The following is a 24,869-nucleotide window of genomic DNA, read 5'->3' on the forward strand; positions in this document are numbered from 1 at the left end:
GCTCATGCCTTGGCCACGGGCCCGGGAAAGAGGAGCGAGGGGCTTTCCACCTGCCCCGCGCGTAACCCGGGCCCGCGGCCTCTCGGATTCCAGCCGCTCGTGCCACGCCTCCTCCGCGCGCCCCGCGCGCCGCCTCCCCGCCCCGCGCGCCGCCTCCCCGCCCCGCGCGCCGCCTCCCCGCCCCGCGCGCCGACGGGCTCGCTCCCGCGCAGGGCGCCCGGGCGGGGCGAGCGGGGAAGGCGGAAGCCCCAGGGGCCCCCCGCCGCGGGCGCGAGCGCGCAGGCGGCTTCTCGGAACCCGCCGCGGGCGCGAATCTCCACGTGCGGTGGGCGGCGGGGTAAGGCCGGGCTCCCGGGTTCCCTCGGCCCGGCCCGGGGGGAGGGGCTGGGCGCCCGCGCCGCCGCGAGCCTGCGCGCCGCCGGCGGCCGGGCTCCCCGCGCCTTTCCCCCCGGCGGGGCGGCGTCCAGGCCTCCGCACGGCAGCCTGCAGCGCGCCCGGGCGCGGGGTGGGGACGCGGGCATGGTGGTGGGCCCCCTTGGCTGGAGCGGCGTGCCCCCCGCATTCCCGTGGTCCCGAGGGTCTGGCCCGCTGGAGAAAGGGGGGCGGGGAATGTCAGGAGGGGTCCCTTCTGCAAAACGAGCTCACCTGCGGTAGCAGCGCTCGCGCGGCGATGTCCGCCTGGAGGAAAGGACTTTCGGAGGAAAGGGGCACAGTCGCCCCTGGGCGGTGCGCGGCCGGCTTCTCCCGAGTGGACGCCCGCTCTCAGCGCGAAGCGGGGTGGACACCGCCGCCGGCGTGGCAACTTCCTGGCCCAGGGGGTGCGTTGGGAAGTTACTGTATTTTGCTTTACGGATGGAAAAAGTAAAAGGACCCTTTTTACTCTTCAAGGAGAAGAGTCCGCATAACATCTCAAACCGTTAAGGACTCAGTAAAACTAGGTATCTCCCCATTTCACACGTGAAGATCGACAGTCAGCAAATACAGGACCTCCTCCTATGGGATGTGGTTACATCCAGATACACTCATCGTTAAACCCATCCTAAGCTGAAAATATTACTAAGTTGAAAGTACATTTAATACACCTAAACTACCCAACATCATAGTCTGGCCTATCTTAAACTTGCTCAGAACACTTACATTGGACTAACGTTGGGCCATTATCTTGAGTTTCATCTCAAGAGTAATTGTCTTCCCCTTCCCACCCGAAGCAAGAGACAAATAGGCGGTTTTGTAGACACGATGGGACGTGGAACACAAAATCCAAGACACTGGCAACGGGCTGTGCGTTCCTTACCCTTGTGATGGTGTGGCTGCCAGGGAGCTGTGGGCCGGCTACAATGGTAGAGTTGTAGAGCCTATCACTCGCCCAGGAAAAGACTGAAATTCAAAATTCGAAGTATGGTTTCTACTGAATGGGTATTGGTTCCTCACCAGGGTGAAGCTGAACATCCTCAGTTGAACCATGGTAAATCGGGGTCGGCCTGTACCTTATGAGCACCTGCCTTCTGTAAACATTTTTCTAAGCGCAGGGAAGAAAGCACCTGAGACAGGAGGATCCCTGCTTGCATGGAGCTTATTCATATTCTAGTTGACAAAAAAAGTAATTTCCTTTTATACTTTTTTATTGGAATGTAACATGGACAAGATAATATTGTATAATACTGTACACAGATCATACGGTTAACTTGTTGATTTATCATAAACACATTTTTATTCACCACTCAAATCAGGAAACAGGACATTCAAAACTTTTTCTCAGAAGACGTCCCTGGGGACCTCTTCTAATTACCATCCCCCTTTTTCTCCCCAAAGGTAATCTCTGTCCTGATTTCTGCCACCATAGATTAGTTTTACTGATTTAAGAGGCTTTCATAGGTGAAACCAAATATATTCTTTGGGATCTAGCTTTTCTTAGAATTATGTTTGTGAGATTGTTCCATGTTGTAAGAAAATATAATTCCCGATGGTGAAAAGAATTAGGAAGAAAATTGAAGAAGGGAATGACAGTAAGGGCTGGAAACCTTCGTAGAGTGGGCAGGGATCTTTTGAGAGGATGACTTGAGGTACAAGGTAAAGAACAAAAGATTGTCCAGTGAGTTGTGTTAAGAGCATTTCAAGCAGAGGGAATAGAAATGGAAAGGAACTGAGGTGTGAATGAACCTGACAGGTTCTAGGAAGAGAGGAAATACTTGTGGGAAAGGGGAAGTGGATGGCACTGGGAAGGCAGGCAGAGGTCAGATCACAGAGCGCCTTATGGTTGGGATATTTGAATTTTATTCTAGGTTTAGCAGATGTCAGGAAGAGATGTTTTTTATTTCCTTCAGTTTCTAACATGAGCTGCTTGTGGAGGATGGGAAGGCCTATCCATTTCACTCAGAGAAGCCCTATAAATGTGGTAATATTGGGCAACTATTGGGAATTAGGAGAAACATTAACATGTTGAGAGACTAAATCTTTTTTGTATTGTCAGGATATATATTAATTCAGGCACATAATATGCCTTCAAAATCAGATTTAGAAGGCACTGTATAAATTAGTCATCTATTCTATATTCTAAAAATATTCTTGTCAAATAGTTGCTCAGTTTCTGTTTGAAACCATTAAAGAGGAACTCCTGTCTCAAAAAGAAGCCCATTTCATGTTTGGACAGCTATTATTGTTAGAAAAGATTTCCTAATAATCCAAATACTTGTAACATTGGTTATCAGTTCTGGGTCCAAACAGAGCTGATAATTATCATCTGTTATCTGTTGCCTCCCTTTCAGCTCTCATGCAGTTGATTTTTCTTGGTTTGTTTTTCACGTTTAAGTACAGGACTATTGAAGTTATTTGAATGTGTCATGATTTCTGGAGTTAGATTCAGTTCTGCATATTTGTTGTCTATGCCTCTTTGGATGTGATTGTTTAGTGCATCAGTTCTCTATCCCTTCCATCACTGTGTGATTAACAAACCCGATCAGCATGATATTGAGCGTTATGTTCTTTAAATTCATTATGATTATTAAGTGGTATTGGTAGTTTATTTTTGTTACTTAAGGTACCTGGGGAAGTACTTAAATATGATTATCTGCAACTGTGGATAATTGACTTAACTTGGTCATATTGGTGATTTAAATTTACAAGATAGAATATTAGTTAAGCTATATTTTTAAATCCAGGAATTAGCTTTTGTAAAATCAATTTTAAACATGATGTCTAAGCAAAAAGTAGAGTGTTGTATTGCAATTTTGGAATATAGTATATAATGGAAAATGTTGATAAAAGGGGCTTTTTGAATTAGACTAAGAGAGAATTTGAGTAGTTTATAATGGCCTATAACTTTGTCAAACCCAGAATCAACATCAAAAAGTGATTTAGTTTTAAATTTTCCTCTTACTTTGCCCCTGTGATAAAAGTTCCAGTGAACAGTAAAATGATCAGAGATGGTTGCAGTAGGGGGGAGGAAAGAGGGAATTTATATAACCCAAATTTAAATAATATAGTTACATAGCCTTACTAAATGCTTTGTGTCATTCTACTTACTCGAGATGCTAGACTTCATTATTCTAGAGTTGTCCCTTGCTATTTTTTTAAAATAAGTTTTTATTGATTTCAGAGAAAGGAAGTGAGAGGGGGAGAGATAGAAACATAAATGATGAGAGAGAGAGTCATTGATCAGCTGCCTCCTGCATGCCCCCTACTGGGGATTGAGCCTGAAACCCCTGCATGTGCCCTGATTGGGAATGGAACCGTGACCTCCTGGTTCATGAGTTGACGCTCAACCACTGAGCCAAGCCGGCCGGGTGTCCCTTGCTATTTTTATTTTAAGTAAGAAAATAATTTTTGCCCAATAGGTGGAATGTGCCAATTTTTCCCTAAAACTTTCAGTTGATTTATTTAATTGTATTTTAACAATATATTTAAATTAAAGTATATTCTGTGGTTAAAATGGACCACAGTTGTTTTTTTGTTTGTTTGTTTTTAGATCCTGATTTATGGGTTGAAAATATTCTTTTTACTAAAAATGGAATAGACAGTGTTGACTGGAGATGTTCAGAAGCAGGGAAGAAAGCTTTGGGAATGATCAGGGAGGTCTTTACTAAGGAAGTGAACTTAAACTGAACTTTGAAGAATGGCTAGGATTTCCATAGACAAAAGGAATTTGTTCCAAAAGTTTTCATAGAAAGGTTGCGTTTGGAGAATCAGTTTGAAGATAGGTGAAAATGTCTTAGTGATCAAGGTGCGTTAGCCTGCATTGTTTCAAAGCTAATTTTAAAAGCCCCATGGGAAAAAGTGAAAAAAATGAAATATGTAAGTGGTTAATTGCGTTTTACTGCTTTTCATTTGTTGTTGTTTTAAGAGTTGGGGCTATTCTTATGGATTCTTGCAAAGGTTCATTCTATAAGATGGAAAGTTGGTGTAGTTAATGCAGGTATACTTTGGAAGAAAAGAAGTAAAAAATCAAACTACATAAATTACTTTAGTGGAAGACTTTCTCAAACTAAATAGGAAGATAAAATTCCTCTTTCTCTCTGTACCAAAGATAAATCACCCTTTGTTTACCCTTGTGGTCTTATTTTTACCTGTAGGTGAATATGCTTTAGATAGAATCGAATGTTCTACTATCTACGTATCTCTGTTGTTTTTCTTCACTCAGAAATATTCGCTTGTAAGGGCAGATCCTTACTTTAGATATATTGAGTCCCATTTAACAGGTAGAACTACCTTTTGAGGTATATTTTCCAACTAGGGGGCTAGGGAATCAGGAACTTAAAACTGCCTCCTTTCCTCTGCCCCCCACTCCCCTAATTCTCCATCTTTCTACTTGGTTCAATGAGTTCATTATTAAAAGTACTATTGTCAGCTAAATCTTGGTATTCTTTTTTTTTCCCCTCCCTCTTGCAGGCTACTTCTTCATAGCTATAAAAAAATCAATATTTGTTTGGAAACGGAGCATCACTTAAAATCCTCTCAAACTCCTAATTCCAAAGAATTGGTAACAGTCTCTGATCAAGAAAAGAAGTGACTGACAACGTGTTAACAGTATTCTAGCACTGGTCCTGTTATTTTCCTCCCTAAACTTGAAGAAACATGGAGAAATGGTACTTGATGACAACTGTGGTCTTAATAGGACTAACAGTACGGTGGACAGTTTCTCTCAATTCTTATTCAGGTAACACATTTTTACTGTTTAAAAGACTGGTAAATATTCCTTTGAATAGTTTTTGTTTGTTTATTTGATTTTTGGTAATAGTTTACAGTTTTCTGAATGGGACAGAGAAGAATTTCAGGTTTTATTGGTGTGGTCAAGAAAATACATTTAAACATATAATTCTAATAAGAATTTGTATAAGAGCTAAATAGAGGCATGGGCTTGGAAGTGGATTCTTTCCCCGGACCTTCAGAGTCCAGAATGGTTGATATATTATTTTGGCCTTGTGAGACCCTGAGCAGAGAACTGGGTTAAGTCCACACAGACATCTGACCTACAGAACTGTGAGATTAGAAAAGAATATTGTTTAAACCTGCTAAGTTTGTATCAATTATTATACAACAATAGAAAGCTAATATGCACATATATGTCTTTCTAAAAAAATCAGGCCCTGGCCAGTTTAGTTCAGTGGTTAGAGTGTAGTCCCACTAACGGAAGGGTCCTGAGTTGGATTCCAGCCAAGGGCATGTACCTCAGTTGCAGGCTCGGCCTGGTTGGGGTGCATGTGGGAGGCAACCAATCGATGTGTCTCTCTCACATGGATGTTTCTCTCTTTCCCTCTCTCTCTCTCCGAAAAGCAATGGAAAAAATATCCTCGGGTGAGGATTTAAAAAAACCAACACATAAAAATCAAATCATTGCCCTGGTCAGTGTGGGTTAGTGGTTAGAGCATCAGCCCATTCATCAAAGGGCTGAGGGTTCGATTCCTGGTCAAGGGCATGTACCTGGGGTGCGTGCAGAAGGCAATCAGTCAGTGCAGAAACATTGATGTTTCTCTCTCTCTTTCCCCTCCTTCCCTTTCACTCTCTCTAAAAAATAGTGGAAAAATATCCTCAGGTCAGAGTTAACAAAAATAAATAAATAAAAATAAAAAAGTAAACATTATCAGATTGTCAAAGTCTAGTGAAAAACCTTGTTGAGATTTTGACTGGAATTATATTCTTCAATACTTTTGATTAATGTGAGAGGAATTGGCAATCATTACCATAGTGGGAATTCTAATTTATTTAGATGGTATATTTCTCCATTTATTTAAGTCTTCTTTAATACCTTTTAATAAAATTTTATAATTTTCTGTATAAAAGTCTTATACATCCTGGCCCGGGCCAAATAGCTCAGTTGGTTAGAGCCTTGTCCCCATACACCAAGGTTGCTGGTTTTATCTTCAGTCAAGGCACATACAAGAAGCAACCAATGAATGCATAATAAGTGGAACAACAAACCGATGTTTTTCTCTCTCTCCCTCTCTCCCACTTCCACTCCCTCTGCCTTCCTCTCTCTAAAATCACTCACTCACTCACTCACTCACTCACTCACTCTCTCTCTCTCTCACTCACTCAATCAGTCAATCAATGAAAGTCTTATATACCCTTTTTTAGATGTATTCTTAGGTATTTATATATATATATATATATATATATATATATATATATATATATATTTTCACCATTGTAGATGCTACCTTTTTAAAATTTGCTTTTCGAAATTCCTGCTGTCGGGGTATAAAAATGTGGTTGACTTCTTATGTTTGGCAACCTTTCTAAACTCTTGTAATTCTAATAACTTATCTGAAGAATCTTTTGGATTTTCTATGTAAAAAAAAATGATCTGGGACTAATGACAGTTTTATTTCTTACTATCTTCTACTTATATTTTTAGTATCTTATTTATTTTTTTATTGCTATGACCTTATTATAGTATTGAACAGAAGTAGTGGTTCAGACATCTTTATCTTGTTTCTAATTTTAATGGGTGCTTTTAATTCATGATTGAGTATGTTTTTGTTCTTTCTAGCACTGAGCCAACCTTGCATTCCTAAAATAACCATATATGTACACTAGCACCTGTTTTCCCAATCAGAAAGAAATCTGAAGATTTTTGATTTTACAAAAAAAGCTGCTTACCGTTCTAATGTAGGTCTTTTGTAAAAGCAAAGTGGGGTAACATGAACTTTTGGAAAGTGGGGGATATTCTTCACTTTATACCATTTCAGCTTATGAAAGTTTTCATAGGAATGCTCTACTTTTAGATACTGTGAAAAACCAATATTTTCTTTTTTTTTTTTTTAAGACTATTCCTAGATTTTAGCATCTATGCTCTTAAATTGTCCCATAAGAAAGTCAACAGAACAAGATTACTTTTGGATTACTATATAAGAAAAGTAGTGTTCTTACACATTAGTGGAATATTTATAGGCATCTTGTGGTTCTTTCAAAATTCTCCACTCTATTATAAAGAATATAAGATTTAGCATTCACATGTGAAGAACTTCTGTATCATGGGAGGCTGGGAGAAGTAATGAATACGTATAACATCTGTGATTCCACTTAGATTTTTTCTCTCTGTTAAATACAGTACTTTTGGGGGGTTATAATTTGTTTTTTAACATGCTTATTTTAGTTTGCTTCTTGTTTATCTAGTTTTCAGATTGTAATTAGGAAACACAGGAGTGGGGAAGCTTAGCATTAGTTTATATATCTTCTTTGGAAATCCACAGATTGGATAGGGAAACTACTTATATATATTGTAATTTAAGTTTTTCTAAAATTTATACCTCTTACATATTTACATATACCCGTTACGTAAGTGCTGCTTATGTAATTAGTTTTTATAGACACAGACATATTGAATAAATATTGCTTGTTGCTTTTCTTTATTTATTTTACTTTTGCTTGTTGCTTTTAAACAAGTCATGGGGAGGAGACAAGTTTTGATCTTAGTATTGACTGTAGAGATTCACAGTTCCTCTGTACTTAATCTATAGTGTTACCAATGTATTTAGAACAAAAAGGAGCACTTAAACCAATTTTAATAATCTTTTTTTCCAAGTTCTATTGGCTGTTTAGAAAGAGAAAGTCAGAGAAAATAATTTTTTGCAAAATATTAATTATTGTTAAAGTATGTCTCTGTTCTGTTTAGTTGGTTAGTTTCTCTCAGCTTGCCCATGGCTATTTGTAATGTTTCTTCTTACTTACCAGGAACACATAAAAGGGGATTTTATTCTGGAAAATTTTAGCTCAGTTTTCTTTTCTTAGAATGTTTAAAATTTGAATGTAAAGACAAGTAGTATGTATTGTTTTCAAAGAAACGACTTGTTTTTTAAAATTCTAACATAAAATTGAATGATTGAATGATTCAGCAGTTAATAAAATGAATATTTAAGTGGTGCTTAAGCCCGTTTTCCTGAGAATGAGACAAAAATTGAAGCTTTGTAATACACATTAATGTGTTTTCTTTATGTAATTCTGAATCCATGTAAATGAATTTGTGGAATTAATCACAGTGGAAGGAATCCTTTTTGCCCTTCCCAAGCGAAGCTCCCATAGGTACAGTTGGGTTGTCCTTCTGGGTTTCTTTAAGGGCACTTTAACAGTTTTAAAAACTTAAGTACTAATTTCATAGCCAGTGTCAGCTGAATTTATTGAAGTAGGTCAGACTCTGGATAGAAACTTGTTTCTCAACCCTAAGGAGAGTCATTATCCATTCTTCTATTTGTTAGAGAATGGTAATAAATTCTTCCACATTGACCACAGTCTAGAGCAATTTCAGAAAATCTAGAAGCTGTGTTTTTCCAGGTACAGGAAATTACTTAAGATTATCTCTGACTTTTATTATCCCAGTGAACCAAAAATAAGCAAATAAAAACAAAACAAAAATAAAAACCAACTTCTTTCCCCTATAGACAGTGGCTGTATTTCTAAAAACAGGAACACACATACACATCTATAAAATACACATGCAAAAATGTAATTAATTCAATAGGGAATTACTTTACCTTTAAAAAATAAATTGTATGTTATTCTCCCCCTACTGCTCAGTTGATTAAGGAAATTTTTAATGAAAGTGTGTACTGTCTTTCTAGCAATATGTTTCCTTTGAATGCTGGAGAATCATAGAAACTAAAATTCGTATTTGGGTAGCAATTAGGAAATAGTATAGTCATGTTACAAAATACATAATACTAAAAATACAAGTATTATGAGAAGTCATTAATTAATGATCAATATGATTTTAATTTATAAGGGAAGATTTCACCGAGAATTTGGAAATTTAAGATGATTTTTAAATGTTGGATATGAGATGTATGGGTAGGGAGTTGGCAGCATGAACAGAGGCTTGGAATTTCAATGTTAGATAGTAACTTAAAGATGTGTTTGGGCAAGAACCAATATATGGGCAAAGTAGCCATGGCATAATTAATTAGTCTGCCATCGCAAATTACTTAACGTTGCACATTCAGTAGATGGAAAATCAGGAGCTCAGATCTTTTGAACTTAAAATCTTTGCTATATCACATCGTTTATATCAGTATCCTTACTTTATCATCATTCACTGAGCATCTACCAGGTGCCATTATATCCTGAGAATACCAAAATGGACAAGACAGTACTTTTTGAGAGATAGAGGTGTGTGTGTGTGTGTGTGTGTGTGTGTGTGTGTACATACATGTGTCTATGCACTGTGGGTAATTCCTTGTGACAGTCACTCAGAGCATATGCTTTGAAGATGTTAATCTGCTTTTCCCATGATTATCTCATAGTGGGAGTATCTCCTTGGGTGGAGATGCTAGCATTTAAAGAATATTGGTATAATATAGCCATTAGATGCAAAAAAAAAAAAAAATCTACTTAATATAGTGTTTCAAAGCTGGAAAAAATCTAGGTTGGATTTCAATGAGCAGTAATATGCCATTCTCCAATATGGCACACCTTCCCTAGGGATTAATGAGTATACTTGACTATATGTGTTTTTCACTTGCTGATTTAAAAATCTGTGCTTGTACTGTACCTCTTTGGGCCTTGTCACAATTTTGCGGTCAACTGCTAGTTAAATAGTGGGTGTTTACTATTTACTAAATGGAATTACCTTTTGTCATTTTAAATGATTTTAAGATTAATAATCTACTTAGCCAAGTTGTGAGGCAATACAGAGTAGAAGCTAAGGGCATAGATATGGAACCAGTCTTCCTGGGTTCAGATCCAGACTCTGCTACTTATTACCTGGGTGACCATTGCCTTTGTTTTTCCAGCTGTAAAGTGACGATCGTAATACTTAGTTCATTGTTGTATTTGGAGTGCAGTAGGCACTATCAATTGTTAGTTATTAAAGATCCATTATCACTTCATTTGAAATTTTGAAATAAAAAAAGCTATTAAGCACCAGTTTCTATATAACTCATTGACAGCAAAGCCTGACCTATCTAGTGTCTTTGTAATATATATCTGTTCTTGGTTCTATACTTGGCTTTAAATGATTTATGTTTAGTTTATAAAAGCCCTCTTTCAAATACAGATATGTATTATTATTATTATTTTATGATACTTGTTGGATAGTATGTTGATAGTCTCATGAAATAAAAATAAACTTGGATATATTATATTAGTATTATCAACTAATTAATAACTAATTAACATTAATAACTAAGATTAACAATATTTATTGAATGTTTACTGTGTACCAGGTACTATACTGTGCACTATGGTCCTCTAGGTAGGTAGTGTTGATCCCGTCTTTAATGTGCTAAGGCTTATGGAGGTTATATAATTTGCCCAAGGCCACACGGTCACTCAGGGTGCCAGCAGTGCTGGGATTCAGACCTCATCTCGCTGACTTTTTTGGCAACTTCTGTGTTCTTTTCCTTTACCTACTCTGCCTCTATAATTTAGAAAAATTTCATAAGGGAATAAAAATCATTGATACACTAAAGTACGTTGTTGTTTTGCTCTTTTTACTTTTCCTCTTAGGTGCTGGAAAACCCCCTATGTTTGGTGATTATGAAGCTCAGAGGCACTGGCAAGAAATTACTTTTAATTTACCGATCAAACAATGGTATGGACAATTTTACCTTGATTCTATTGTTTATCATAGTCAATTAAAATAGATTATTTGAAGATATTTAAAAAGAAAATAATGCTATTTTTTTTACCTTGAGCACCCTCATCTCGCTGTGTACTGATGTCACGTCTGTTCCCTTGCATACTGTAGGCCCCTTTGGAAATACCATACCCAGGAAAGTTACCCCTATACTAGCTACCAGCTGGAATAAGGTACTGAGCTAGAACTTTGATGATAGAACATTCTATGCCTCAGAAGCTCCTCTGGACATAAACTGTGGAAGTTTATGGGCTAAAAATATTTCCTCTGGAGGTTTCGCCAAGTTTTTGTTAGAAACATATGAGATGCAGAAAAGGAGTAGCTGAGGGGTGAAAAGTGTAGTTGCTACAGTCAGACCTCCTGTGTTCAGATCCTGGCTCTACTATTTACTTACTAGCAGTGTGACCTTTGGAATTATTTAACTTTCTCTGCTACAATTTCATCACTTGTAGAATGGAAGTAATGGAATGCATCTTTCACTGGGTTATTATAAGGATTGAATAAAATAACACAGAAATTCATGCCTGTGTCATTTTTATTGAACATGTTCTGGTAATAATTGATGGCATTATTATTGATGTCATTGGATGGCTGGTAGATTATTTTATTAGAGCTTGTCTCTACAAAGCCTTCATAATGCTCTGTTGATTGCTTTGGTCACTGCTTTTCTGTAACTCCTTTATGAGAGAGTTTCATACAAGAACTTCATATTGAGCCCTCTATTAATAGGTCGGCTGTGCCCTAGTCAGAGTTTGGAGTATTTAAAATAGAAGCCAGCTAAATATTCAGTGCTAATCTTTTAAAAAAATTATTTATTGATTTTTAGAGAGAGAGAGGGAGGGAGATACACACACATCTATTTCGTTGTTCCACTTACTTATGCACTCATTGGTTGATTCTTGTATGTGCTGTGACCGGGGATTGAACCCACAACCTTAATGAATGGGGATGATGCTCTAACCAGCTGAGCGACCTGGCCGGGGCTGGCACTCATCTTTATTGTTCTATTTTGAGCATCTTTGAGATCCTCAGACATTGATTTATCAGTGACTATCACTGTTCAGATTATTAGTACATTGATAATGTTTTTGTCTTGCTTGGCTAATAGAATAAGGCAATATTTGCCACTACAAACCAGACCACTGCTTTTGAGCTTTGTAATTCTTTTCTATTCTTCTGTTATTACACAGAGAAAATAATTGTATTCTTGGCTGTTCTTTGGTAAGTAGTTCTCAACAAAGATGTTACTAGAAATTAAATGTAATATTTAGTATTTAAAGATGGGAGAAAATTGATAAATTGCAGCTTTTGGCTTAACGGCTAGATGGGGACAACATTGATTCCAGGAGTGAGAATATAGTCTTAATTCAGTAAAATGGATAGGTTACTCTAATACTGATCTACTTCAGTTTTCAGTTTTCTGTGCCAGTGGTCTCCGACTTTGGCCCAGATAGTCAAGAATTGACTATGTATACATTTTCATTCTTTTTCTTTGTTAAAAACCAGAGATGTATAACTCAAAGAGTATGATTAGGTTTTTACTATCATCTGTGAGGTTTTTTTTAAATTATGAAATGCCTGAAGTGATCTTGGTGGTAAATTTCATAGTTTTGAAATCTTTATCAAGGTATAGAATGAGAATTCTGAGTGGTCGGCTCAGAAACAGAGATATATATAGTATAAAGAAATGTGATTTATCATCAGTTGATCATGCACTACTTCAGGAAGCACATAAGAAACTTAAGAAATATGATTTACTATAATAAATGTCAGAGAACTTTTCTTTATGAGTGGCTAGACTAGAGAAACCAAAAATGTACACTTGGCAGTTATGAGAGAAAGGCATCTGTTTCAGATTCGTGTGTAAATGATTTTTTTCTTTCTAGTTTGAAGTTCAGTTTATTTGATGTATAATTTATAATGACCATCATTGTAAAAAAACATATCACAATGGCACCATATATAAAATAGAAAATATATACTTGGGACAGGCTTGCCATTATCAACACTGGATATAAATCTATATTGAAATAACATTTCTAATATTTGGGATTTTTGACTAATTTTGTCAAATCTGATTAGTTTGCTATATTGTTACCTAGTCATGTGGCTGAGGAATGATTTCTTAGTTTTTAATTTCAATTTTCCAAGCATAAAGTCTTTCTGCCTTCATCTAGAAAATTAGCTATAGTATAATTAAAAACTCTTTCAAATGACATAGTTATCTAAATATGAAATCAGCATTGATCAGGCTAACTGAAAAAATGTCAGTTTTATAATTCTGAATCAAAAGAAAACTTATTTATTCCATTTCAATATGTAGAGTGGTAAGTAATAGAGGAAAATTGATGTTTTTCTTGAATTTTATAATGAAAATTTCTAATGTGAAATCAGGAGTACTTTTAGCATCAAGTAATAAAAACCCTGAGGAATAGTAGCTTAAGAAAGAAAATAAATTATCTCAAGAAGTAAGAAGCAGGTCTTTGCAGGGCTGGTGAAGTAGCTCAGCGATAGGACTCAGGCTTTTTCTTTTTTCCCCTGTTCTTCCATCTTGGCATGTTAACTTCTCACCCCGTGGTCAGTAGGTGACTGCCAGGGCTACAACCAGTGTAACTTTTATACAATTGTATTCAAGGCAGGAATAATAGGAATACCTTCTTTTTACCTCTTTTTGTTGAGGAGCAAAATCTTTTCCACACTTAAAGCAATCATTAGTAAAAGGAAACACTGACTCAGAGCAGGCATGGTTTATATATCTGGGACTAGGGCAAGAGCCCACTTACCTTGAGCATGTTGTTGTTTTTGTTTTTTTAAATTTTATTTTATTAATTTTATTGATGAGAGAGAGAGAAACATCAATGTTAGAGAGAAATGCCAATCAGCTGCCTCTTGCTTGAGCCCCAACAGGGGATCAAACCCACAACCCGGACATGTGCTTAGATGGGAAATTGAACCTGCCACCTCTTGGTACATAGGACAGTGGCTCTGCCCAACTGAGCCACACCAGCCGGGGCACTTGAAACACTGTTAACTATCTTTTCCATGCACTTACATAAGAATAGGGAGCATAGTTGTTAACCCTGTTATTCTGTCTTCCCAGTCCAACCAGTTAGAGTATATCTGTTAATCATTTTTACTGTTAATCGTATATACTGTTAGTGTATATTTGTATGCTTACAGCTTACTGTCAGCACCTCTTTTACTTAGCTGCAGTGGATCTCAAGGTTAAAGTAAATGAAAAATAGCTCTTGCCTTGTAAGAAGCTGAAAACCAAATCAAATTGTGGTGGTCGGAATGTGACTCTTGAATTTTTTGATGGTTTTCCATTGCTCTATCCACCCAGTCGTTTTGAGGCTAATAACCAATGAGAACTATTTTGTACTCACTTTGTGGCAGATAGTAACTTAACAGCTTTAGGTGTTTAAATCCTTCGACAATTCTATGTGGTAGATATAATAAAATTTTGTGCTAATGTGCTCTGTAGTAACATGAATTTGGAAATAACACAGTTGGTGTCCGACTTCAGGCAGCCCTGTTTAGAGAAGTGGATCCTCTGGTCTCGATTGTTGGCTGGCCCAATTTCCCAGATTTAAGCTGTCAAAAGGGGCTTCAACTAATGTGGAGATTCTTGGATTCACTGCCCCTTGGCTTCAGGTCCCAGCCAGATCCAGGATCCAGGATTATTCACTGGGATGTTGCTGCTGGAGTGGACAACCGCTGCCAGATAGTACTGCACCGAAGTACCTACGCACAGATCTCTTGGCTCTCTAGCATACTTTTATCATTTTATTAATCCCAGTTCCCTTCATTTAGACCTACATTTTATGTGACTGACATTACAAAAATGAGTATTAACAGGCTTGGGATCATGATGAATGCTAACTTAAACTTTTTTAAAAAAATCCCAAAGTAAGAGATTGTGATGCTGAGAAATTGTTACCGATTTGAAACAGGCTTATGAATGACAGTTATTTGTGAGTTGTATAGTTTGTTCTCCATTATTGTAAATTCTTATGACTGAGAAAATAAATTGTATAGAAGAAGCTGACTAGTTATAAAGGATATAATTAAGAAACCTGTTTTATGTAAACTTCATTTTCATTTCTTGAGTCATAGTAATTGCGTATAGTTTCTTCCCGTTCTGGCCAACTGGAGGAGTCTATTAGTTTATGAATGTTAGATCTAGGTTTCTTCCTTAATTCACAGAATCTTGCAAAACAGGCTCTCATTACATCTTGATTGAATTGTTTTCAAAATCTTCTACCTGTTTCATGAAGTATTTCTCTTTCCATAAACTAAATCTTTATGTGTTCTTTGATACTCATTTTTTACTTTTTGAGATTGTGATTTTATATTGTATCTTTAATGTGTTAGACTATAAGAAGCAATTTATCTTTTTGCGTATTTTCTTTTATATAAGTGTTAATCATCAATTAAGCCTACTAATAGAGTAATAATAAGTTATGGTTTGTCTAGGACAATCTTGGTTTGCATCTATTGTTCTAGCTTAATTATTAGCTTCCTCTTTCACTCTTATTCTCTTGGTTTAGAGAATAAGTTATTTAGTCACTCTACTCAATAGCAACTTTTAATTGTGAATTCACAAAACTTTTTAGAAGGGGGAAAAAAACAAAAAAGTTTAGATGAATTTTTTTAACTTGTCTAACATATCTTTTAATTTTTATTAAGTTAAATGAGATGTTTAATATGTCTATGTCCTGAATATTGATTAATGGAATGGTGCTTTTTCTTTTCTTTTTTCCAGGTATTTTAACACCAGTGATAACAATTTACTGTATTGGGGATTGGATTATCCACCTCTTACAGCTTATCATAGTCTTTTATGTGCATACGTGTAAGTTTTTCTTCCTTCATGTCACTAAATATTTATGTCCTTAGCAGATATAGTAGAAACTGTGTGACCTGGCTGTGTTGAATAGAGGAGAGACTGTTTGTAGCTCCTATTGTATAGTGGTTTGTAAAGAAAGCGCTATACCTTTTTATGATCGGGTTGTAAGAAAGTTAGCTCTCAGAGTTTGAAGATTTCCATAATTCCTTTGGAGGACAGACTAGAAAAGCAAAAATTAGCTCTGTTTTGAAGCAGAATTGTTACCCATTATGCATGGACAACTGAGAAATATACCTAATATGGTGAGTTGTGCATAGGAAACCTTTTTTTCTGAAATGGCCCAAAGTAAATGAAAAATATGGGTCCAAATTGTGTTCTGACTAACCTGTCAGATTAGAAACTAGAATTCCTGTAGTGTTTCACTTGTCATTTACGGTCGGGATTGGAATTCCTTTTGCAGAAACGGAGTGGTTTACAGGTTAGCAACTTCTTTTTGGTGGAGACCCAGTTCTACTCTGTAGCATTATTCCATTTCAGACTTGAAGTGTGTCAGCAGAAATTTGAGGGACTTCTTCACAGTATCTTCCAAACTCACCTTTTTGCTTCCACTGTTTCATATTTTGTAAAAATTAGTTTCCTGGATTAAAAACGAGTTCCTGAACTACATGATAATCAATTATATTTTGCAGTGTTCAGGCTAACGTAATATGATCGAAGACCTAATTTATCTTTAACAGTTATGTTTAGTTCTGTGCAATCATTTGTGATTAATAGCTAATTATTATAGCTGATTGTTATGATAACTGAAAAGGTTATAAATTATAAAACTCTGGTCAATACTAGCATGTTGTTCTTTATAAAATAGGTGCTTAATAAGTGAAATAGGACACATCAGATTGTTTTACACTGGAAGCACGGTGAAGGTAGGGTTCTCAGTGACATGTGCAAGGCTTTGCTGGAAGGTGAGCAAGGCAGACTCTGTGTTATAGCTTCAGTCAGTCAGCTTCACATGACTAAATAAAAAGACTCAAGCTTAAACCTGGACTTGACTGCTTTGTAAGAGCAGTGGCCACTTCTCAAAGTAGATTCAGATGTCCTCAGGTGTCCTTATTGCTAAAAGTGATGGGGAATGAAGGACATGTATATGTGCTTTGATTTGCAGGGCAAAGATTATAAATCCAGACTGGATTGCTCTCCATACCTCACGTGGATATGAGAGTCAGGCCCACAAGCTCTTCATGCGTGCAACAGGTAAAAGAACGATAGGTACCGAGTGCAAAATTTGACTTTCAAACATTTTTTGGACAAACTGATAAAAGGTTCTATTATTGTTCCTACTGACTTTTAAAATTGTACAACTATACGTACACATATGTATGTAGATTGCATGACCAAGATGTATTTGTAAACTAAAAGAGGTAAAAGTAGAAAGGAATAATTCTGGGTGCTTTACATTGATTATATCACTTAATAATTTGAACACACAAATGAGTTAAATACTATTATTATCCTTATTTTAAGGTGAGGAAACTGAGGCACAGGTAAGTGAAATTAATAGCTCATTTGAGCCCGGCCGGGCGTGGCTCAGCTGTTGAGCATCGACCTAGGATCCGGAAGATCGCAGTTCGATTCCTGGTCAGGGCACATGCCTGGGTTGCGGGCTCGATCCCCAGTCGGGGGCGTGCAGGAGGCGTTGATCAATGACTCTCTCATCATTGATGTTTCTATCTCTCTCTGTCCCTCTCCCTTCCTCTCTTTGAAATCAATAAAGATATATTAAAAAAAAAAAAACCTTTAAAAAAAATAGCTCACTTGAGGTCAAATAGCTATAAATTGAAGTTTTAGTTGTTTAGACTGTTGTTTTAATATCCTAATTCCAAATCCCTTTAGCTTTTTCTTAAACTTTACAGTTGTATCTCATTCATTGTATAGCTGTTCATTGTTGCTGAATTAAATAATCCACTCATCAGATGGTTATTGAGCATTTATTGTGTTCTGTTCTAAGTGCTGAAAGTAAAGAGCTTAGATTTCTTTAAAAGCTTTACATGACTTAGATTTCAGTGTCAGCCTGGTCCTTTTGCTCAATGAGCCTAAATTTAGTAGACTTTGTTCTCTTTACTCTTCTTTCAGGCATAGGATCTCAGGCCCAAGAGATATCTGTCTAGCCTGTCTTTCCCTCTCCCACACCATCCCCCTTTCCCCACAGTGCTTTAATCTTCTCCAAACTGCATACTCACCACATGATTATTTAACTTCTGAACCAATACCTGTATCTGCAGGGAACTCACAATCTTTAGAGACTATTTTATTTTTAGACAGCCCCAATCATTAAACATTTCCTTCTTATATTGAACCTCCACTAGTTATTTTAGGGTCTCTTTCCTTGGGCTACATAGAACAGGTCTGATTCTTTATATACTTACTACCCTAAAGACATTTGAAGTCACCTTTTCCCCAGGTTAGACATCCTCAGACACTTTAGTTATTTCTCAGATGACCCATTTGTTGAATGCGATTATGATTTTGAGGCCTCTGGTTGTGCTCCCTGGAATATGTTTCAGTCTGTTAGTCAGTGTCATCTTAAATGTGGCATCCAGAGCAGAAAATAGATTGCACGCATCTAACACTGACAGTTTTCTATCATTACCTTATTCTGGATGCTGTATTTAGTGTAGTCCAGGAAGAAATAGGCTCTTTGGATAGCTAGGTTGTACTGTTGAAGAACTTAATGTACAGTATTTGTTTTTCTTCGTTCTACAAGGATTGGACATTCAGAATTATGAGTTGCTTTTTTTTAAAAAAAAAACCTTTTTTCAGTTTTCTCCTCACCTGGGCCTCTCAAGTTTTTTATGTGCATTAATTAGTAAAAGTTTGTGTATTTTTAAATAATACGTTTAAAAAGATTCTCCTGTGCATTGATCGCCACAGTTGAGGTATTCACACCAGAAAGTTTGGAGTGTACAGATATTTTTTTTTCAAAAAAAGTTGTCTTCCTTTGCTTTGAGTATTTTTAATTTTTAAGTTCGTGTCAGAGTAGAGAGAATTAATTTTAGATACATTTAATTGATTTAATATGTGAATTTGTTAGAGAAAATTAAGAGAAGAGACTGTGTAGTACCATGTCAGTTGAAATCTGGCAAAAGCCCTGGTTGGTGTTCCTCATTTGGTTGGAGTGTCCTCCCAAACACCAAAAGGCCATGGGTTCAATTCCTGGTCAGCGCATATACCTAGGTTGTGGGGTTCAGTCCCAGTTGGGGTGCAAAGGAGAGGATACCAGTCGATGTTTCTCTCTCCTCGGGTGAGGGATAAAAAAAAATTGGCGGAGGTGAAGGCAATAGAAAGGACTCACATGTAAAGGACTTGTCCAGAGTGGGTAGGAACCTGTGTTAATAGAATTCCCACTCAGGGTTGGAGGGAAGGAGACAATAAATACATTATTTTAGATCCTGATGGTCTACAATTGAAATCATTTGCTTGTTTTTTCCCCCAGTGTTAATTGCTGATTTACTGATTTACATACCTGCAGTGATTTCATACTGTTTTTGTTTAAAAGAAATATCAACTAAGAAAAAGGTAAGTTTTAAAGCAAACTGGCATCTCATCTCTGAAATATTTTATTAGCTTAAATATTGAGTATGGAGCTTAAGGAAGCCATGCTTTTGGGACTAGATACTAATAGGAAATACTAGATCTTTGTCAGTTAATTTTCATTTAAAAACATTAATGTACCTTAATTGTTTTAATGCCCACCTATAATATAAGATGCATCAAATTCTAGAAGTTATATATACACTGCTGAGTTACACAGCATGTTGAATTTATTGTTTAACTGGTAAACCTGAATTTTGAGTCAGCTTGTGAGTCTGACTAAACTGAGAGGCATTTTGAAAAGTTGCTATATAGTCTCATAGTCATGGTCGACAAATTCTCTTTTTGGTGATTTTATGTAGGTTCATCATTAAATTAACTTCTCTGATCTATATCTCTGACAAACACCCTTTAGTGATTTCCTTTTTACTGAAGTATCTTATCCATGAAGCATCACCTCCATGAAAACTGTAGTGTTTAAAGAGTTGTTTTATAAAAATGCAATTTTTTTGATAACTAGAAGGTAAGGGGGAACATTTGCTACTGTGTTAAGTGCAACTACACTTTTACCCTGTTTGATTCAAGTAACAGATTACTCTCTTAATTCACAATAGTTTTCTTTACAGGTTGCTAATGCGTTATGCATATTGCTGTATCCAGGCCTTATTCTTATCGACTATGGACACTTTCAGTATCCTTTACTAATTTAGAAATGAAGTCAGATGTATACATATTAGGAAATCTAGGCTCAATGCGTATAATGTTATCATTCAGTAATATCTTATTTGCTAGGGTACTTGCTTATATAAACTATTTTCACAATGATATATAAGAATCTCTTTATGAAGCTTTTACTTAAATGGTAAAATAAAGATTTTTTTTAAAGAATGGAATTGCTGCCTGGCCAATGTGGCTCAGTGGTTGAGCATCAACCCATGAACCAGGAGGTTGCGGTTCGATTCCCAATCAGGGCACATGCCCGGGTTTCAGGCTCGATCCCCAGTAGGGGGCGTGCGGAAGGCAGCTGATCAATGACTCTCTCATCATTGATGTTTCTATCTTTCCCTCTCCCTTCCTCTCTCTGAAATCAATAAAAACATTAAAAAAACAAACTTGAATTGCTTTTTCACACCCTTTTGGCTTGGTTACTGACTAGCTCTTCTGGAGAGCTGAAAAAAAAGTGCCCAGTACAGTTATACTCTCCTAACTGGAAAAGGTGTAACATACCTTCTGTCTTCTGTAAATGTTATCTGACACTGTCAAAGGAAAAACAATCTTGTTGTTTTTTTGAGTTTTAAAAACAAGATGTTTTTCTAACAGTGGTAGCTGGAAGCTTTAGGAAACTGAACCTGAATAATTAAAATTTACTGTGTGGATTTTGTGTGTAACTTTGATACCTAAAATAAGAAACATTCAAATAAGGAACACAGAAATCTTAGAGAAAAGTTGATAAAATCTGTACATGGCTCTCCAGTTTGTCTTCTAATGTATGAAATGTTACTCTCTGTTCTAAAAGGAAAACAAAAAGACATATTTCACAGCGACATGATTGCCTACCTAATAGCTTTTCCTTTTGGTACCAGTCCATTTTAGTTGTAATAAAATTAATATGTGTATACCTATCAAAGGACTTGCAAAAGATACTCAAATCTGTAGTTGTTTTTATCATATTTTTTAATCTGATCAGGGCTATCAGATACAAAATTCTGATATAAGGAAAAGAAAAAAAAGTTGTTTGCAAGATTTTTAAAGCTCTAGTTACTTAGAAACATAGCACCAATACAGAAAAGTGCACCAAATGTAAACATGCAGTTTGGTGAGTTGGCAAACTCTAACCTATGTGAAGAAATAGCACTTTGCCGGTGTCTCCAAACTACACCCATACACCTCCCAAGCACTCCTCCCTCCTCCTTTCCCCCCTTTCTTGAACTTTTTATAAAAGAGGCAGCACACTACGTATTCCTTTGTGGTTGGTGTTTGGGTTTCAGCGTTTTGTTTGTAAGAGTTATTCATGTAGTTGTCTGTAGCTGCAGTTTGTTCACTTACACTGCTTTATAATATTCCCCTGCAAGAATAGCATGTGCCATCACCGACGGACATTTGGATTGCCTCCAGGTTGGGCTGTGATGACTATGCGGCTATGAATATTCTTGTAAATGTCTCTGTGCACATATAAATACATTTTTTATGAGTGGAATTGCTGAGTTACAGGCTGTGCACATGTTTAATATTAGATATTCCCAAGTGGTTTTTCAGCATGGCATCCAGTGAACACTTCCACTAGCTGTGGTATAAAAGTTCTAGGTGCTCCCCTTCACCAGTTGTCATTCCTTTTCCTTTTCACCTTCTGGTAAATAGGTAGTGGCATCTCCTCTGTGATTTGAATCAAACACTTGAAGCTTTTGGGATTATGTCAGTTTATAGTGACACATTTTTTAACTATGTACTTTACTTTCCTTATTTGTAAAATGGGCATAAGAATAACCCTTGTAAACTTTTTGAGAATGGAGTGAATGAATATTTGTAAAGCATTTAAGGCAGTACCTGGGAAATACGAAATACTGTATAAGTTTTTATTGCTGTTATTACCTGTCATTGCCGCTGCTGCTACTATTACTATTTTTTATTTTTTGGGTTCTGAGATTTTACAATGATTTCTTTAGGCATAGGTGTTTTTGACAATTGTTTTGGACACTATGGGTCATTCATTTTGAAGACTCATGCTCTTCAGTTCTGGGGAATTCTCATTTCTTTGATAATTTTCTCACTTCATTCTTGAGTTTATTAGACAGATGTTAGATCTTTCATCTCCATCTTGAGCATCCCTTTGTCTTTTTATGGTTTGGAAGATTATCGTTAACTTTATCTCTAACACTTCTATTAAATTTCATTTGTTTTGTTAAGCATAACTTAACTTTCAATTCACTCTTTTTTCTCCTTACTGTTTTCTAAATTATTTCTGTTTTTCCAGGGTCAGTTTTTCCCCCTTTTCATTTTGGTCTTAGGCTTTTCTTCAATGTCTATTTGATCCAAGAGTATTCTTATTTTAGAGTAAGAAGAAAAAGCCACATGTGAGCTCTTTATTTATTTGATCCACTGTAGGTTAAGTGGGCAGGGAGCTGGCCAGTACACTGTGGGATCCTTAAATTTCAGGGTGGAGGGCTTTGCACTATAGTGTTAACTTCTCCACTAGCTGTCCCAGATGGTTTATTCCATTTCTTTGGAGAAATACTCCTTTTGTTGCTTGGGGGCAGTTAAGGATTTGGCTTCCAGATAATCTTTTCACAGGAGTGAAGTGGGGTTTGATCTCTTCATCTAGGGATTTTCAGTTAATCCTCTTGTTTTCTTTTCAAAATATTGCTCAAGCCCTCTCACCTACTTGGTGTTTCTGGAGTTCTCTAGGGGCTGGCAGGGGAGGTTGCTCTTTGCTTGCCTAAGCTTCCTCCATGCTGTGGCTCCTTCCACGATCAACTGTTCTATTTGCTACCACTTCTCTGCCCTCTTTCTGTCTTCTAGACATGTGTTGAAATCCTGATCTACTGCAACCCATCTTCCTGTTCGCTTTATGGCTGTGAATTTATACTTTTAAAAATTCTCTATCATCTTAAGGGGGTCTAGGGAAGGAGAGGAGGTAGACATGAGTGCCTAGCTCACCATTTCAGACTGAAAATTTAATTGTGATGTTGTTTTAATATAACTGTTATTAATATAACTGTTTATAATCAAGCATATATATTAATTTAAATTGATGCATATTATAGAGGAAGTATAGTGATATCAGTAAATTTTGTGTGTTTTTTTTTAACTTTTTTTTAAACCTCACCCTAGGATATGTTTATTGATTTTAGAGAGAGAGGAAGGGAGAGAGAGAGAGAAACATGGATGTGAGTGAGAAACACTGATCAGCTGCCTCCTGTACTTGCCCCGACCGGGGATTGAACCCACAACCTTTTTGGTGTAGGGGGCAGTGCTCCAGCCAGCTGAGCCACTGGCCAGGGCGTTTTTTTAAACTTCTGAAGCGTCATTTTGTTCTCTAGATTTTGCTGTTGTCATAGTGATAGGTGTGAGATAGTCTAGCAGGAACAAAGCTACCTGTTAACTATGTAGAGCTCTTTTAATGCTGAGCAAATCAGCTGCTCTGTGTAACAGTAGATTTCATGTATTTGAGGCCATTATTTATCATTTCGAACGTTTATCACTTCAGTACGTTCAACTTCTATTTAGAAATAGCTTTCATTGTATATTATTTTAAAACTGTGTAAGCAATACACTCTGTAAAGTGCAAGATCTACCTCTTTTAATCTTTGAGATAATCTCCTTGACACAGGCACAGATACAATTCTGTGAGTCTTGGCTTTGCTCTGTGGGGTGTTCTTGGAGTATCTTGTCACTGGGACCTGCTAGGATCACTGGCATTTTGCTTGGCTATAAATTATAAACAGATGGAACTCTACCACTCCTTGCCGTTTTTTTGCTTTTTACTTGGCAAATGTTTTAAAAAAGGCCTCAAAGGGAAAGGGTGAGTGGCTTTTAAAAAATTTTTAAAAATTACTTCAGAGAATTTATGTGGCATACTTACCAGGAGGAAGGTGGTCTTTCACCTAGCCCTTTGGTGATTTCTTACTAATGTGTCGGCTGTGGGGTGAGTGGGAAGAGAGATTAAGTCATGTTCTGTACTAATTTATTTTAATTCTTCCTAACTAGAAAACTATTTGGATAAATGTATATTTCCTGGAGGTGATGTGGGTTGGTTTGTTAGAGCATTGCCGTAGGCTTGCATCCCTTTAAGAGCATGTTAGATCATGTACTTACTAGAAATACATCTGATTTAACATTTGTCTTCATGGCTGCATAGGAATGGCACCTTAAGTTTAATGTTAATGAGGACGGTGATAGTTTTTTTGTTGGAGAAGTGCACATTTTAATGGTTTTGAATTTCTTAACTCTGATTTGAGGAGACCCCCCCACCTTAAACCTGTATTGGTGGCATGGACTTATCATTATTATACATTTGCATTTATAATATTTAGCGAGATTCAGATTTTCTCCAAAGTATTAACCTCTCCTTGTCTTACGGGTTACCTCTGCTTTTGTTCTAGGTTTGTGTTGCTGATTAAGCTGGCTTGCACTGTTGTAGCTTCCTTTGCTCTCTGCTGGCTGCCATTCGTTACAGAAAAGGAACAAACCCTGCAGGTTCTAAGGCGGCTCTTCCCAGTTGATCGTGGATTATTTGAGGCACGTTTACAAACTCTCCTCTCCTTTCTGTTCCCTTTTCTGTGGCCTCTGGGATTTCCCGTAGAAGACACACAGGGAATAGTAATGTCAGCTGCTCTCCCCTTGCAATCATTCCTTGCCAATTATTTAATC

General features: G+C 37.0%; 1 protein-coding gene across 3 annotated transcripts in view; it reads left to right on the forward strand.

Moving 5' to 3' along the window:
• The first annotated feature begins 263 nt into the window (after window positions 1-263).
• The window catches only part of ALG6 (ALG6 alpha-1,3-glucosyltransferase), a 35,729-nt gene continuing 11,123 nt past the window's right edge, over window positions 264-24,869 (forward strand). Inside the window, exons 1-9 of one of the 3 annotated variants that reach the window (XM_087820493.1) lie at window positions 264-337; window positions 4,885-5,152; window positions 10,936-11,020; window positions 15,831-15,920; window positions 17,077-17,165; window positions 19,405-19,487; window positions 20,129-20,193; window positions 23,836-24,021; window positions 24,602-24,737. In XM_087820493.1, coding sequence (XP_087676619.1) covers window positions 5,071-5,152; window positions 10,936-11,020; window positions 15,831-15,920; window positions 17,077-17,165; window positions 19,405-19,487; window positions 20,129-20,193; window positions 23,836-24,021; window positions 24,602-24,737 — 816 coding nt within the window. In that variant the 5' untranslated portion in view covers window positions 264-337; window positions 4,885-5,070. Of the gene's footprint in view, window positions 338-720; window positions 819-866; window positions 1,466-4,884; window positions 5,153-10,935; window positions 11,021-15,830; window positions 15,921-17,076; window positions 17,166-19,404; window positions 19,488-20,128; window positions 20,194-23,835; window positions 24,022-24,601; window positions 24,738-24,869 lie in introns of those variants that run through there. The other 2 variants (XM_016208491.2, XM_016208485.2) reach the window with 2 other exon arrangements.

Source organism: Miniopterus natalensis, chromosome 9, assembly GCF_054644295.1.
Source record: "Miniopterus natalensis isolate mMinNat1 chromosome 9, mMinNat1.hap1, whole genome shotgun sequence".
Taxonomy (NCBI): Eukaryota; Metazoa; Chordata; class Mammalia; order Chiroptera; family Miniopteridae; genus Miniopterus; species Miniopterus natalensis.